The 16,487-nt window shown below is 39.2% G+C and overlaps 1 protein-coding gene across 11 annotated transcripts in view; it reads right to left on the bottom strand.

Annotated features, from left to right (window-relative positions):
- CFAP74 (cilia and flagella associated protein 74) overlaps nucleotides 1-16,487 on the bottom strand; it is a 117,698-nt gene that overhangs the window by 69,427 nt on the left and 31,784 nt on the right. For all 11 annotated transcript variants that reach the window (XR_012155532.1, XR_012155530.1, XR_012155531.1 and 8 more), the window contains 6 exons: nucleotides 14,927-15,029; nucleotides 13,439-13,596; nucleotides 10,206-10,416; nucleotides 9,091-9,270; nucleotides 4,939-5,112; nucleotides 2,066-2,184 (listed from right to left, as the gene is read on the bottom strand). Coding sequence is in view for 8 of the 11 variants with exons in the window: in XM_073316515.1 (XP_073172616.1) it covers nucleotides 2,066-2,184; nucleotides 4,939-5,112; nucleotides 9,091-9,270; nucleotides 10,206-10,416; nucleotides 13,439-13,596; nucleotides 14,927-15,029 (945 nt within the window). In the remaining 3 variants the exon portion in view is untranslated. The remainder of the gene's footprint in view (nucleotides 1-2,065; nucleotides 2,185-4,938; nucleotides 5,113-9,090; nucleotides 9,271-10,205; nucleotides 10,417-13,438; nucleotides 13,597-14,926; nucleotides 15,030-16,487) is intronic.

Here is a 16,487-nt window from a genome sequence, read left to right on the forward strand (position 1 = left end):
CGACATTGGTGAGGCCTCATCTGGAGTACTGTGTCCAGTTTTGGGCCCCACACTTCAAGAAGGATGTGGATAAATTGGAGAGAGTCCAGCGAAGGGCAACAAAAATGATTAGGGGACTGGAACACATGAGTTATGAGGAGAGGCTGAGGGAGCTGGGATTGTTTAGCCTGCAGAAGAGAAGAATGAGGGGGGATTTGATAGCTGCTTTCAACTACCTGAAAGGGGGTTCCAAAGAGGATGGCTCTAGACTGTTCTCAATGGTAGCAGATGACAGAACGAGGAGTAATGGTCTCAAGTTGCAGTGGGGGAGGTTTAGATTGGATATTAGGAAAAACTTTTTCACTAAGAGGGTGGTGAAACACTGGAATGCGTTACCTAGGGAGGTGGTAGAATCTCCTTCCTTAGAGGTTTTTAAGGTCAGGCTTGACAAAGCCTTGGCTGGGATGATTTAACTGGGAATTGGTCCTGCTTGGAGCAGGGGGTTGGACTAGATGACCTTCTGGGGTCCCTTCCAACCCTGATATTCTATGATTCTATCCCACTCTCTGACTTCACCACCTCAACCAAGGTTCACAATCATCATTGCTGTGTACAGTATTAAATTATTTGTTTAAAACTTATACTGTGTGTGTATGTATGTATGTGTATATATATATATATATATATATAGTCTTTTGTCTGGCAAAAAAAAATTTCCCTGGAACCTAACCCCCACCGCCCCCTGCATTTTACATTCATTCTTACGGGGAAATTGGATTCACTTAACATTGTTTTGCTTAAAGTCAATTTTTCAGGAACAAAACTACAATGTTAAGTGAGGAGTTACTGTACGGAGTATCCTGGCCCTGTACCAGCAAAACACTTAGGCACATGCCAGCAGCCAGTTAACTTCAAAGTTAAGCTCACAGGTTAATACTTTGCAGGATGGAGCCCTAAGTTCTGTGGTACACCTCTACCCCAAAATAATGTGACCTGATATAACACAAATTCGGATATAATGCAGTAAAACAGCGCTCCAGTGGGGCGGGGCTCCACGCTCTGGTGGATCAAAGCAAGTTCGATATAACACGGTTTCACCTATAACGAAGTAAGATTTTTTGGCTCCCGAGGACAGCGTTATATCGGGGTAGAGGTGTATTTACTGGCCAGAGAGTCACTGGGTTTGGAGAGGGAGTGTGGTGAATAGAGCAGCAACTCATTCATTCATACTCCCTCTTATGTGATCGCTCCCTCTGAAATCCCACAGTGCTATACTTACATGTTAGTTGCACCGTGAGGTTTCTGCAGGCTTTGGAAAGGTGGGGAGAGTATGCAGTATAGAATTCCATGATTTAAGGGTATTACTTATGGCCAACCTTTGAGCCTCATTTCATAAACTAGGATGCATGAGGCCTCTGCAGGATTGGAACAAATGACCAAAGGTACCACTGTGAGTGGGGTCCTGATATTTTGAACATGTTGGGTACAGTGATTTTATTCAACACATTTCTGTAAAAACAGTCAACAACTGACAGGTCATCTTGCCAAAGAGCACAGGCCAAGATTTAAAAAAATAGATGCCTGAAGTGAGGCTCCTAATTCTGTGTCCAGGCACCGAAATGAATGGTACTGAGAACTATTGCAAACCAGGCCTCATGTTTAAGTGCTTACATTTGGATTTAGATTCCTAATTTTAGCCACCCATTTTCCCCCCCAAGTCTCAGCAGAGACGTTATATCTGCTGCAATTTCCGTTTTGGAGTGGATGGTAGTAAATAAAATCCCATTAGCACATTTTTAAAGCAGGGTGGAGGGTTCACATAAGGGATCTAATGATCTTGATGCTATGGTTTCATACTGTACATGACATAAATGAGAGATGGGAAAAGGAAGAAGAAATAGCAAAGGGAGATGAGATTTGTTTTGGAAGGTAATTTTTTACAGCTCTATTTAACAGAACTGACTCTACTGAGAATAAAATATAAATGCAATAAATACAATAGCTTCCTGATTGTAACTTTAGCCGATTGTTTTGATGTTAAGGCTGCAATAAGTCATCCTCTCAGATTTTGAGCCTGTTTACTTACTGAATATTGATGAAATCCTTGAGATGCTCACTGACTCCCACCAGCTTGCAGAAGTTAACACTGTAGGATGCATTTATCAAAATTATCTTCTTTTTGTAGGTTTTACCTACATCAAAATCCTAGAAATAGCACACAGATTCAATCACACCTCCATGGAGCTGGTAGCATTTTCACATGTGATAATGATTTTTTTTTTTACAACATGTACTGCAGTAGCATCTGAAGGTCCCCATCAGGATCATGGCCCTTTATGCTAAGTGCTGTACAAACACATTTAGGAAGCTTTCCTGCCCCAAACAATCCAATTTAAGATAAGAGACACAACTGAACAACAAACAGCAAGGAGGAGGTGGGAACTAGTAATAGGATCATGTGGTAGTGTTAGCCAGCTGTGTGCACAACTTGATGTTTCCAAGCCATTTTTTTGTTGCCTGCAGTGAATGCATATAAGAATATTATTACATTAAAGTTTGATTCAGGGTCTAGTGCTCTGAGCACAAGACTGAGAACCAGAAACTCTGAAGCAGTTTTGAAATCAGTCATTAAACTATGGTCTACACTATGGCTCCAGCTAGTTTTTAAAAACTGGTTAGGATTTAGAGGAAATTTCCCCAGTGCATATCCTTCCCCAGGCCTAAGGGTCCCGCTTCTAAAGGTGGGATTGTGTAGCTGCAGTTCCCACTAACTTCAAATGGAATTGTGAAAATTATAAATGCTATGCAAGTGTTAGGTATTATTCACTGCCTTTTAGAATTGTATTTTATAGGCACACTATCATCAATTAATTACATATTATTAACAAGGAAAACTAAATAATTACCCAACAGTAGATTAACACTAATTTGCAAATTGTTTACAAATATGAATACCATCTATTATACATCATCCTACTAAAAGGTGCAGGTAGCATAGTAGTAATTCACTGATTCATCTGGGACTCTTAAGAAGGGGGCTCCCAGTCAGTTAGTGTGCCTGCAGTCACAGTAAAGGAAATAAAAATTATTCTGCAAGTAAAAAGAGAAGTAACAATGGAATAGGGGAAACTACAAAAGAGTTAACAGCTGATCTGCTGGTCTTTTTAAACATGGGGATACTTTTAAATCTCACATGTAATCTAATGGTCAGATTTTTAAAAGTGCTCAGCACCCACAATTAGAATAAGATTTTCAAAAAAGCTCAGCAGCCTTTAGGCATGTGGAGTGACCGGATTTTCAAATGTGCTCCATACTCACCAGTAGAAGCTACTGAGTGAAAATTGGGCCATGTGAACCTTACTGAAGTAATAGGAACTTCACGCCAACCATATTTTTGGAATGAGCTAATAATTTATTACTAAAATTGTGTATGAAACTCCAGCCACAACAGGAAAAGGTAAAAAGATTTCTTCCTCTGGCCCTCATCTGTTTATGAGGCTGTCATCCTTTGTTTACTTCCATATGAAAAGAAATATGAAATGATCACTGGAGTGTTTGCCAAAGGACAGGGCACATAAAGGCAGTGCTTTCAGTCTTGTTGATAATGCACTTTAAGATTTACAAAGACTTCTCGCATTGTGCCAGAACCATGACTTCAGTTTGACACTTTAAGAGAGTTGTGTGTCCGCTTGGATACAGCCACTTTACTTTTCTACCATGTTCACTGTTTTCTTTGGGCATGTTTTTAAATGAGGAAATGGTACTGTCCAATATAGCCAAATGATTTCTGAAATTCACTGCTGAGAAGCCACCAGTTCAAAGCTTCATAAGGGATATCAAAATCTTTAAGTAAAACATATTTAGTTCTCAAAAAACTGAGAAGGGAAGCATTGTAATGAACTGGTAAAATTAAAGAGCTATAATAGCAGGGGCTAATAGGGGGCTTGGCACATGTTCCACCTGCCCTCAAGCATAAAAATACCGAAGAGCTAGAGAAGTTTGCTAAGGAGTTAACACCCTGAAGCAAGAATCCTGCATATATGGTATCTGTGGAGAAGTATTATCTTCCTTTTGCAGATAAAGAAACTGTAGCATTAAGGAACTGAAGTAATTTGCCAAAGATCACACAGAAAGTATGAAGAAGAGCTAGGACTAGAACCAGCCCTGTCCTACTATGTATTTCCTCCCATGTATATGAAAAGCCACAGCAGAAAGGCTGCATGAGGTAGGATATTTCCACCCCAATTCTGCCATCACTCTACACCCACGGAGAGCCCAGTCCTCCATACTAGGAGGTATTCCAGAGCAGGGCATACAGGTTGGGAAGTATGGGCTATATATCTGTTCATCAGTTATGTACCCACCACATAGCTTACCCATGTGCCTTGAAGGAATAAACTTTGGCGCACTGACCATGAATACGGATGTGGCTGGCCGAAAAGTTGAGTTCATATTTGATGCTACAAAATAGTCATTAAAGTGTGCCTATTTGGGGAACATTTCACAATGGCCTGGAAATTGGCTCTGTAAGAGGTGACAGCGCATGGTGGGAGAGGGGGGAAAGGGGAGGAGAATGTGACATTGTGTTGAATACTAGAAAGCTTTTGTTCCTGTTAATAATTAAATTATATTTGACAGTGGGATACAAGACTTTCTTTAAGCAGCTTTTTATTACATTAATATTGTATTTATACCACATACTCTTGAAACAGTTATTACGTTAAGTAATTTACTTTTAATTGATTAGCATGGAACATAGCCTAACAAGAACCACATATAATTTTATCTCCTCAGGCAGGTTCAGATTATGTGCTGAGCTTTCTGACTTAATTCCTAAAAGTCTGAAAGCCCATTTAAGTCGATGGGAGTCTTGCCTTTGATTGCAATGTGCTTTTGACTGAGACACTGGTTTGTACATACAGTAAATACACAAAGCCACAATGCAAAATATGCACCAACCTTGAAGTGAATAAGACTTGGTTTGCTATAAAAAGGACACCCCTTAAATTCACGACCGGACACAACTTGTTTGCGAATAATTCCACTTTGAAGTTTCTCCAAGTTTTCAGTGAAAATCTTTCTTTCCAGTTTACTTGCACCTAGTGGCTTTGGATCTGTTTCATCTTTTGGCATCTAATAATTGAAGCCAATAAAAATGGTAATTTATTGATAAGAAACCATAGTTCAGAGATTTTTTTGTACACTCTTGTATTCCATCAAATTTTCAGAACAGAACCCAAATTTTGACCTTACAAATTTGTGCCTTAAATCCGTTCCAGAAAACATAGTTTTCATATTTTAATTAGCAGCACTGATTGGATAGCTGGGTATATAATCGGTTGATTTGTATGTGCAAATGCAGCATGTAGACAGACAAATGGTTATGCATTCAAAATTAAAGGCTAATCTGAGGCCTCTTGAAAATCAGGCTCAACGTATTCTCTAGACTAGAAAGTAAGAAGAGAAAATGATACTGTAGGTTAACAAAGCATATTTGCCAAATCTGCTCTCAGATGCTTGCATGGTGTTTCCACAGCGATGGATAAACTTATCAGAAAGTAGAATTTGGCCCTTTTAGGAAAAGCTAAAGAAGCTATCATTTAAAAGAAAAAGACTATAGGTCCAATTTTTCAAAAGCATGAAGAAAATGTGCCTGCACAGTTTTGAACATGTGTGTAATTCCAATATAGTTACAACAAGGAAGTGTGTGGTTTGGGCCATTTCTCAACTACTCTAGATAATTTAGGTTTTTCTCTTTTTACATTTAAAGAGTCAAGGAGAGGAATAGCTGAATACAAGTACTGAAAACTGTCGTCTGTATAAGAGGTAAAGTGGCAGTGAACTGAACAGATAGGAAGTGTTGAACTAGATATTTAGGCATTCATCCCTCTCATTTTAAGCTCTCTTTCTGATTACTAGCATTCTTCCAGAAGTTCCATCCACATAATGATAATCATTATGGGACAATCAACTGAGGAGGAATTTTATGTACCGTTTCTGATCCTCTCCACCCTTGTTTCAATTCCAAACTGAGCTAACAGCCCAAATGGCAGTTTGTTGCTGGTTACCAAACTATAGCCTGCAGTTTAAGCAAGTGGAAAATAGTCAAAAATGATGCAATTAGAGACAAAAGGTTCGCCAACGCCTCAGCCAAGAGTCAACAAAATCAAATGGACTACCACCTGGTTAAGTGGCCATTCTTTGGCAGGAAAGAGGAAGTGGTCAAAAATCTACATCTTGACAAAAGAAACAGCTGGAGGTTCCTGTCAACACAGACTTTTGTCTCCTGAACCTCAACTGCAGATGATTCTCGAAGAAGAGAAAGGACTGTAAGAAGAGATAGAAGGCGCCCCAAAGTATTCCTCCCTTCTCTCTACCCAGGGTTTCCAGAACACTTGAAGAACAAAGGAAACAGCTTTGGAGTGCGGGAGGGATCCTGACTGAAAGAATTCAGACAGTAAGACTGTTAGAACATATGGTGAGAGAAGCCTTTGCTTTGAAATCACTTAGCTTGTTAAGTTAGTTATAGTTGCATTTTACTCTTTATTTACTTGTAACCATTATGACTTTTATGCTTCATTACTTGTAATCACTTAAAATCTGTCTTTTTGTAATTAATAAACTTGGTTTTACTGTTTTATCTAGAGCAGTATGTTTGGATTGAAGTGTTTGGGAACCTCCATTTGGGATAACAGGATTTGTGCATATCAATTTCTATTAATAAAATGATAGACTTTATATGAACTTTTATTGTCCAGGAGAAAGCTGTGCAGTACAAGACACACAATTCGGGGGGAAAGTCCGGGTCTGGGAATTTGCTGGTGATGCTCTGCAGTGTAATTCAAGGGTGGCTGGCCATAGAAGTCTTGCAGTATATCTGGGAGTAATTTACATGCTGGAAGGTGTGTGAGAGCAGACCACAAGTGGTAGCTCTCACAGCCAAGCAGTGTAAAAGGCACCCCAGGTTGGAGATCTGGGAGGACACATGTTCATCGATCCAGATTGTACCCTGGGTAATGTCACAACACTATAAACACATTTTATATAGTGAAAAATAAATAAATAAATCCAGTCTCTGAGTAGGAGGGAGTCAGAAACCCAGCTGCCTACCAGCCAAAATGCAACAAAATGTTGACAGCTGCACACCCGCCTCTCACTCTCTGGATTTAACATAATGTAAAGAGTGAATGTGAGATTCTGGGTTATCAGCATCTGGACGTGAAAATCTCTTTACCACTGCAAAGAGGTTAGACATTCAGAAAATACAAGGGCAAATCAAGAAGACCTTACACAGCCCTCAACCAGGCAAAACACCCTTACTTGTGTCAATGAGACAGAGGGACAGACACTGCCATCTGCTACATCAGAATGTATCTGGAGTGGCTCCATTAACTTCAAGAATGGTTCCTGTTGTTAAGCATGTCCATTTCATGGTGTGGGTCTGTACTGCTTTCCAGGGTGACTACATATAGTGTTTAATTGGTCACATGATAGACAGTGCAGTGTATACATAGAAATTAGAATCAAAAATGGAATATTTTGCACTTCATGATGCCTGTTAGCCAAGGCTCTCAAAGCACCTTGGGAAAAATGATCTCAACAGAGGGAAGCTTGGAACAGGATTTATGTTAACAGTAAATTGTAGTCAGTGGATTTACTTCAGCTTTACACTGATATACCTAAGAGCAAAACCTGACCCTTAGTATGAACCGTAGGACTGGCTTAATGGAAATATGAGAGAAATTCATACTGTTGCCATTGAATGAGAAACTGCTTCAGCACTTTTACACTGGCCTATGTTGTCTCCATGTTGTTTACTTGCAAACTGGCAAGCATTACAGAGAGGCCAACATCCATCAATCAATTAAACAAAATAATGATTTAATTGGAATTGTAAATGCAAAGATTTAGTCATCTACAGAAATTTACAAACACTGCAAAATATTGGGATTTCTTTCCAGTGAACCTATTGTGCTAAGATTCAGCTTTGGAGCTGAATTAAGCTTACCAGGTTAAGGCTGTGCTAAGATCTTATTACACATACCAGTTCATCTGAAACACTGTGAGCCAAATTTATCCCTGACGTGCAACTCTCTTGACTTCAACAAGCAAGGACTTCGGGGGCTATAAATAACTGATTGGAGGTGTTCATAAAGGATATTTTGTAAGAGAAGAAAGCCATAGTTGGTAGAGGAGCCTGTGACTGGAATCTTGTCAACCCTGTTTGGCTTCTTTCTTTGCTACTTCCCTTCAGCTGGAACTCAGCCTCCCAACTTCCACTTGTTTTGTACTTTGCACCTGGGCAACACTATGTTCTGACTATTGTATACAGTAATACTGCCTCTCCCCCACTTAAAGTGAGTCTTTTTCTGACTTCCAGAGTGACTGACTGCTCCACAAAGTCAACTAACTTTATAGCCATCTCAGCTTTGATTCCAATTTATTTTTTCCATAGACAGAGAATACATTTTTACTGACGGTGCCCTTTGATGCTAAAGTCTACTCTCAAGGTCACATGTGACTTAAAAAAGAGATCTATGGAAGGTATGTGCCTTGGTAAAATGTACAAGTGCTTGGCAGCATTATGAAAACATCAATTTCCACTTTGCATATGTACATTATTTATTTCTGATCAGAGCCCTAAATGTTGTTACTTTGCTATACTGAAAGATGTGCTTTCTATGCCAAGCACTAAGTAAAAAAAAATGTTTTCTACATGAAATGATCTTCATTACCAGCTCAACAGAATGTCATGTTCAGTTTTAAAAGTCAAACAAGCCAGCAAACATGAAGTGATATATGTCTCCACAAATCTTGGAACTAAAACTAAGCCAGTTAATTTTCTCTATATAAGGGAACAAACAGTATGAGAATATAGTGGCAAACTTCAACTGCTTTGACTGATAAGTATTTTAACACATTAGTGGTTCTATGAAGATTTACATGTGCAGGTACCTTCTTTAAAACAAAACTTTCAAATGAATTCTTCATGCAAGGCTTTGAGTGCACATTCACATGGTGATAGCAAGAGTCAGAAAACTTCTAAAGACAGTGAGAAGGCCAATTACTGGGAAAAATGCAGGGGATAAGATGAGAAATTAAAAGTTTTACCTTGTATAAGTTACATTCTTGACTCCAAAGTCCTGTAAACTCTGGCTCAGCTAGAGTCTGACTCGCCTCTTTATCATCATTTTCATGGATCGTATCTTGCAATGCTTTTTCAGAAAAATCCACCACAGAACTAGATTTGTCATCAACTAAGGAACAAGCTGATGGAGTACGCCAAGACTTCTACAATGAGACAGGAGCAAAATTCCAAGGAACTATTGTTTTACTCCAGCAGCAATACCGTAAGAACAGACACTTAATAATGTTTTAATAGACTATGAAGTATGGAGGTCTGGGACTGTTTTATGCTAATTAATCTGGAAGACATTGTGCACAGTGAAAACCGTATGTTACAAGAAATCACATCATCATGTGAATTGCAGGAGTTAGTAGGTTGGAAACTAATGTTCAGGCATAAGGGTATTCATTAATGTGTACTGCCAGGAAGCTGCTTCAACCTCTAATAAATGATGCAGCCCAATTTCATGTGTTGTTTTTAACAACGGTTGTACTGTGCCTATTTTCACTGGCAGATACATTTTTCCTTTCTTTTCTTTCTTTTAAATAACAGAGCTACACCAGACAAGAAGTCATATGGGAGGATCTAAGTTGGGGACAAAAGTCCACACTCCTCCTCTCTGAGCCAGCGAAAGCCTGGAATATTATGGAGGTAAAATACTTGTAGGCATTGGTTAGGAGGATCACAAGTCTTGAAAGAACTACCCCACTTGCCTGATGTAAAAGCTGCGTGGAGAGGCTCCAAACAGAGCTGTATTTGTCACTTGGGACAAGCTAATCTGAAACTAAGTCTACAACTACATTTTACTTCTGAGTTAAATAAGGAAGTGTTCCATCTCAAGAGAGTGTCAGAACTGGACTAGCAGACTGAGACTGATGGCTATTGAGAGATCTAATGGGGAAACTATCCCATTGCCTGCTCATATTGTACTGTACAGCACCAGGCTCTAGCAAATGCAAATGCTTTTTTACAACCACCAACTCAAACTATACCTTTTCAGCGGTGAACAAACATTATTTTCCCTGCCACTCTGATAACAGCAGCCCTAAAACATTTGACCAGTTCTCTAAAGGTACTTAGGTATAATAGCATTGCTTACCTGCAGTACTGTTGCAGCTGGATCTTCACAGGCATTCTCAATATACTGCCATGTTTTGATTCTCCACCGTAAGGAATCCTGAAGTTTACCCTGACTCCTAAGTGCTTCTGCCCAAACTTGATGTTTTTTCTGCTTCTCTACATATGCTTCCTCTTGCAAAATCCGAGCTACAATCTCAGTTTTTCTAGATTTCTGCTGTTCTGTAAATTCTCTGTATTAAAGAATTAAAAAAACAAACAGAAACCAGAAAGAAAGTAAGAAAGAAGCCATTGCTGTGCACTAACAATACTACCAAAGGGTTCATTTTTTGAGCCCTTAATTTATAGTGCAGTGATGATCCGTGTATATCAAGATAATATGGGATTTTTTATGATTTCTACATATTTCTACAGACTAAATATTTTCAATTATGACTTTTAAAAAGACTTGTTTGGGAAGGATATCAGGGCCCATTCCCCAAGGCTGAAAGTGATGTAAGATTTTCAAACTGTAATGTTCTCGATTCACTTAGACTTTATCCTTTAATGGGATATTGTAAACTTGAGATCTAGTCAGTTTATAACAAAAGAACTCAAAGGAGGACTGTCTAGTGACTAGGCCACTAGCCTGGGACTTGGTAGATGCAGGTTCAAATCTCTGCTCTGCCATAGACTTTGTGTGACCTTGAGTGATTCACTTATGGCATGTCTACACAGTATATCATTGCGCACTACAGAGGTGTGATTTTTTTTAAAGCACACTAATTGGTCCTTGTAGATCGTGCTGGTGCATACTAAAAGTACCCAACAATACTATGTTAAAGCACAGTAGGTAATTTTTAGTGTACACCAGCAGGATCTACATGGAACAATTAGTACAGAACATGTTAGCGTGCTTTAGAAATCACACCCCTGTAATGCGCATTGCCATGCTATGTAAACAAGCCCTCAGTCTCTCTATGCCTCAGTTTCAATACTAGCAGTTCTAGTGCTTTTAGTAGTTCTAGTACAACTCTGTCTCACAGCAATGTTGTGAGGCTAAATACAGTACAAAGTTTGAGGTGCTCGGATACCATGGTGGTGGAGATCATATAAGTACCTTAAAAATAGAGAAGTAATTTGAGATCCTATGCCTGCCCCTAAATCCCTCTGACAATTTCTGTGATTTTTGCAATAACATTTTCTTATATTTTAAAATGTTCTTTGTCTTCCCTGTGCTGTATCAAAGACCAACACAAATATTGTTGAAACTGAGCATAACCAAAGTGTAGTCAATGCACAAAGTAAACAAACTGAAAAAGCTGGAAGACATTTTTTCTCTATACTCTTTCAGTTATAGTAATCTTAAATATTACTTGTAGCAATAGAAAACACACTTCTGTCTGAAATTATCTGATTTTGAAGCCATGTCTCTTTAAAGTACAGACTTTAGCTAGCAGTCTACGGTGATTAACCTAAGCTAACAAAATGAGTGTGTGGGTGGGGCCATTCTGTTGAGAAGGGAATTAACAGAATCTACAGGAAAAATTGCTATTTCTATTCCTTTCATCTATATTCCTTTAGGTTCTATATAATTTTCAGAAACAGAAATTATTTATAGTAAAGATTCAATTAGCTTCTGAGGTTTACATTTTCAACTGATTTGTGTGTAAATGATTGCTTATTCTAAATATAGGCAGGACATTATAATCTTTTGCACATATATATTGACTCATATATTGCAAATTGCTTTATCAGCAGTTAATTTATCCTTGCAGTTATGTGACATAACCTCCAGTTTACATTTGGGGAAACTGAGGCATGGAAAGTAGCAGTCCCAGAAATGGCAGAGGATTCTTGACTCCCAGTGCTGTGCCTTACCTAAAGACCATCTTTCTTCTGTACAATTAGTTCATGAGTTTACTGTGCAGTCTACAGAAACTTTAATAGCAAAACATCATATTAGCCCTAAATCACATTTGATATGGAATTTTGCTATCTTTTTGAAATTGAACAGTACAAATTAAATTACAGATTCTAATGGTTAAAGAATTAATTATTCTGCAAATAATTCAGGGACATATGCTCAGGTTGAGATTCAGATAGGAGATAGAGCACAGATCATCTCTGTTATGGGAAGAAAGGACTAAGATCAAAACAAAGGCACTCAGAGAAATAGCAGGTTAGCAGAGTGATAGCTGAAATTAGAAAGGAACTGTTGTGAGGAACATACTGTCATGTATAGCCAATAGCAAGTCTAGCAGAACATGTGATCCACACTGGGACTGCTATGTAAATTACATGGGGAAATAGTGAAAAAGATGAAGGTTTAAACCTAAAAAAATAAGGTAGTCTTTTTAAGGACAGAGTATCCATAACTCCTGCAGAATGTTTATTCATTAATTTTTATAATATGCATTTAGCGCTAGTGAAAGTGGCGGGTTCACATCTCCAAAGACTGAAGTCTCCTATTTCTATGGATATCTAGTGCATTAGTGATTAGTCCCCACACTGCCTCCTCAATCTGCTTCAATCCTAACCTAGAGGCTCACTTCTAAAGGTTTCAGAGTAAAAAGAAAAGGAGTATTTGTGGCACCTTAGAGACTAACCAATTTATTTGAGCATAAGCTTTCGTGAGCTATAGCTCAATTCAGTCTCCCTGGCCAGTCATCCACAGCCTCACTGGTACATCTACCAATAAGAGTTCCACTTCCATCTGCTTGGGGTGGTTTTCAGGACATGGACACCTGGCCAGAGAATGGACAAAACTTCATACCTATTTATGTGGGCCACTAGTCACCCTTAGATGGCAACAATTTTGGTCTTAACAAACAAAGGCCCCGATCCTTCAATTCAATCCATGTGGGCTGACTCCCATGCAGAGCTCCACTGACTTCAATGGGTCTCTTTATGCATGGTAAGTTATACCTGCACAGATGCAGTGGCAGGTTAGGGTCATGGTTTGGATTTGAACCAGTGACTCCTTCACACTTTTTTAAACTATAAGGAAAAACAGTTGAGCCAAATCCTCAACTGATATAAATCAACCTAGCTTCTTTGAGTCAATAAAGCTTTGCCAGTTCATATGATTTGAGGATTTGGATTGACAGTCTCTAGCTACACAAGACTCCAAGAATCAGTTCAGTTCCCTGGGGTAGCAAGGCTAACAGCAATATAGATTTCATGTTTTCAGTTTCTAAGTGGAGTGAGGTGACGATTCACTCCTGTATGAGTATCGACCTGGAGTAAAACGTATACAAAGAAATGACTGCTTACTGCTTGTGCCTTTCTAACTCAACACGTTGTTTATGGAGAAAAATCTCCTTGGTGACATCGCCTCCTTCTGCCAGAATATTCCCTCTCATCTTCATCTCTTGCTTTTTTGCCTCAAGAGCCTTTGCTTTGTCCCTCAGCTGGAGGGTTCGAAGGGTTTCCTACAAAGTCATGCAAATAACAGTTACATATTTTACTCACACAATATGGACTCTGATTTTAGTCCGTTTCTCTATTTACAAATTGATGGTGGATTTTTCTACCAAGAGGTTGCTTTCTTCTTTTTAATAGTTGAACTTGCCTTTGGGTTTGTTTGGTTTTTGAAAATCCTTTAATTGTACCTGATTTTATTTGCAATATTTGAGTCAATTGCATCCCTAGCTCACACAGATTACTTCTGCTCCTGGCAAAGAGCTGTGGCTGGGTCAGGACTAAATGCATGAACCATGTCTGTTGATCTCCAACCTCCTTCTCCAGGGCCCTCCCCTGAAACAAGTTACTCTATGCAACAATGTGTGGCAGGCATTGGTGGTTATAATACAATCAGTGGCTAGTTAAGACCATCTTTTCAGACTCTGGAATATATAGATTCAAACAAGTAAGATTATGATAGCCTTAAATCTGAATTTCTTCATTTTCCTGTTGGTTTAAATTAGTTTAACTGTTATGTTATGTTAAATGTTTTATTTTAATATACTGTAAAGTATTTCTGTATTAAGAGCAATACAGTCAACCACCCTCTAGGCCAGATTCTGACACCCTTACTCATGGAATACTGTAGTCTAGGTGTGGTGCCACTGAAGGCAGTGAACTGCTCTTGGAATAAGGTACTTACTCAATGAGAGTGAGGGTATTTGAATTTGGACGTGCGAGTCTCAGGGCCGGCTCCAGGCACCAGCGAACCAAGCAGGTGCCTGGGGCAGCAAATGTAAAGGGGCGACGACGTCGGGCTCTGGGGTGGCAATCTGCCCTCGGCGGTGGCTGGAATTCAGCGGCTGCTCCGTCACAGCGCATTTTGCGCTTGGCAGCAATTTGGCGGCGGGGACCATCTTTTTCAGTCGCTGGCAGCAATTCGGCGGCTGCACCATCACTCTGCCTCCCCGTTCAGCGGCAAGTTGTGTTTTTTTTGCTGCTTGGGGCAGCAAAAATGCTGGAGCCGGCCCTGGTGAGTCTGACTCTGTAACCTTTAGTGGCTAGACTCCTAGGTCATGTTATACCAGGGGCAAGCTGAATATTGGGGGGAGGGATAGCTCAATGGTTTGAGCATTGGCCTACTAAACCTAGGGGTCTGAGTTCAACCCTTGAGGGGGCCATTTAGGGATCTGGGGCAAAAACTGGGGATTGGTCCTGCTTTGAGCAGGGGGTTGGACTAGATAACCTCCTGAGGTCCCTTCCAACCCTGATATTCTATGATTGAAATGGTTTGCATTAAAATCTGTCACTCCAGAGAATCAATTGCATCACTACTAATCTTAGCAGTCGTAGAGGTACCCTATTGGAAGTTATGTTGTTTTTCAGAGACAGCACAGCTTGCATCCTTTTTTCCATATGCTCCTGAGTTTTCAGTTCTTCCTTTGCTTCTTTCTGATGAATTCTGTTGGTAGAATAAAGCCTTTCAGGTTCATGTCCTGCTGTGAAGCATTCACCATTAAAATGGCTAACCTGGCAAACAGTAATTGTTAACATTGCCAAACATTCCTCCTGTAGGTTACACTGTGTTTATATGATAACGGGTCCAGTAAAATAGAACAGTTGGAGGACTCTTCTACTTAGAACCACTTAAGTTTCAAAGGGCCACAAAGATTGTTTGTTCAACAATATATTTTCTTAAACTTTGAGTATCTACCAGTAGGTGTATTCCATATCGAGATCAACATCTAGCCACAAAAATATAGTAAAGATTTAGGTGTTGGTTATATAACCAAAGATATACAATGACATTTACTGAAACAAAGGCTGATTCTTGCATAAGTTGCTCTATTGTTTACAGACTACAAATATACCCCTAAATATGGGCCTTTTTATACATGGTATCTCCTAAATCAAGCCTGAGAAAATCCCATAACTATTAACATGAATTTAAATATATTTGGTTCATTTTTTAACCAGTTGGTCTTTTCCATCTCTAACTACCATGATCCTAGATTCCATTCTAATAGATACAATATATTTTGCTTGAGATGTAAGACTCAGAACAGTCAAGTAATGAATTCACTGGACTTAATTTCTGGCATCTTGTCCATATTGCCAAAGAAAAAACTAAAGAATAATAGGGAAAATATACAATTACCTTTCCAGTGTATAAGGTTCTAATATACATGTAAAGTTGATTTACAAATATTTTGTAAAGAGTTTTTATTTTTATGCCAGAAACTAACAATAGTTATTTACGAAAACATAAAGCAACACAGAGTGAGCTCATCTCATTTACCACTGAAGTACAATGCAGAGATGTAACAGAAACAGTGCAAAGAAACACTGTGCAGCAGTTTTAGTAGACACAGTGAAAACTACCATATCCATTTGAAACTTCAGAGGTAATTTAGATAGGTAATCATCTGATTTGGAATTCAGCTTTTCCCCAGTTAAAAAGTATAAAGGGAATGACAAGCCTACAAGTGTCCAAGATAGTGCATCTAACTCAAAACTCAACTCCTCCAGCAATACAGTGCCCCCTAAGACCATAGTGGGACATTGTCACAACAAGAAAAGGAGGACTTGTGGCACCTTAGAGACTAACGAATTTATTTGAGCATAAGCTACATTGAGCTTATGCTCAAATAAATTTGTTAGTCTCTAAGGTGCCACAAGTCCTCCTTTTCTTTTTGCGAATACCGACTAACACGGCTGCTACTCTGAAAATTGTCAAAACAGACTCAAAAGGAAGGATCCCAACTACTGATTCACCCACACTACTTCACAAGTCACCTGGATTTTCCTCAGAGGCCTCTTATTCAAGTCCCTGTTTAGCTTGTGAGACCTGGCAGGATCACAGCACTAGGTGGTATGGCTGGAGATTTCTAAGGGCTTGTCTACACTTGTTATGCCACTG

The sequence above is a fragment of the Lepidochelys kempii genome, chromosome 18 (assembly GCF_965140265.1).
Source record: "Lepidochelys kempii isolate rLepKem1 chromosome 18, rLepKem1.hap2, whole genome shotgun sequence".
In the NCBI taxonomy this organism is placed as follows: Eukaryota; Metazoa; Chordata; order Testudines; family Cheloniidae; genus Lepidochelys; species Lepidochelys kempii.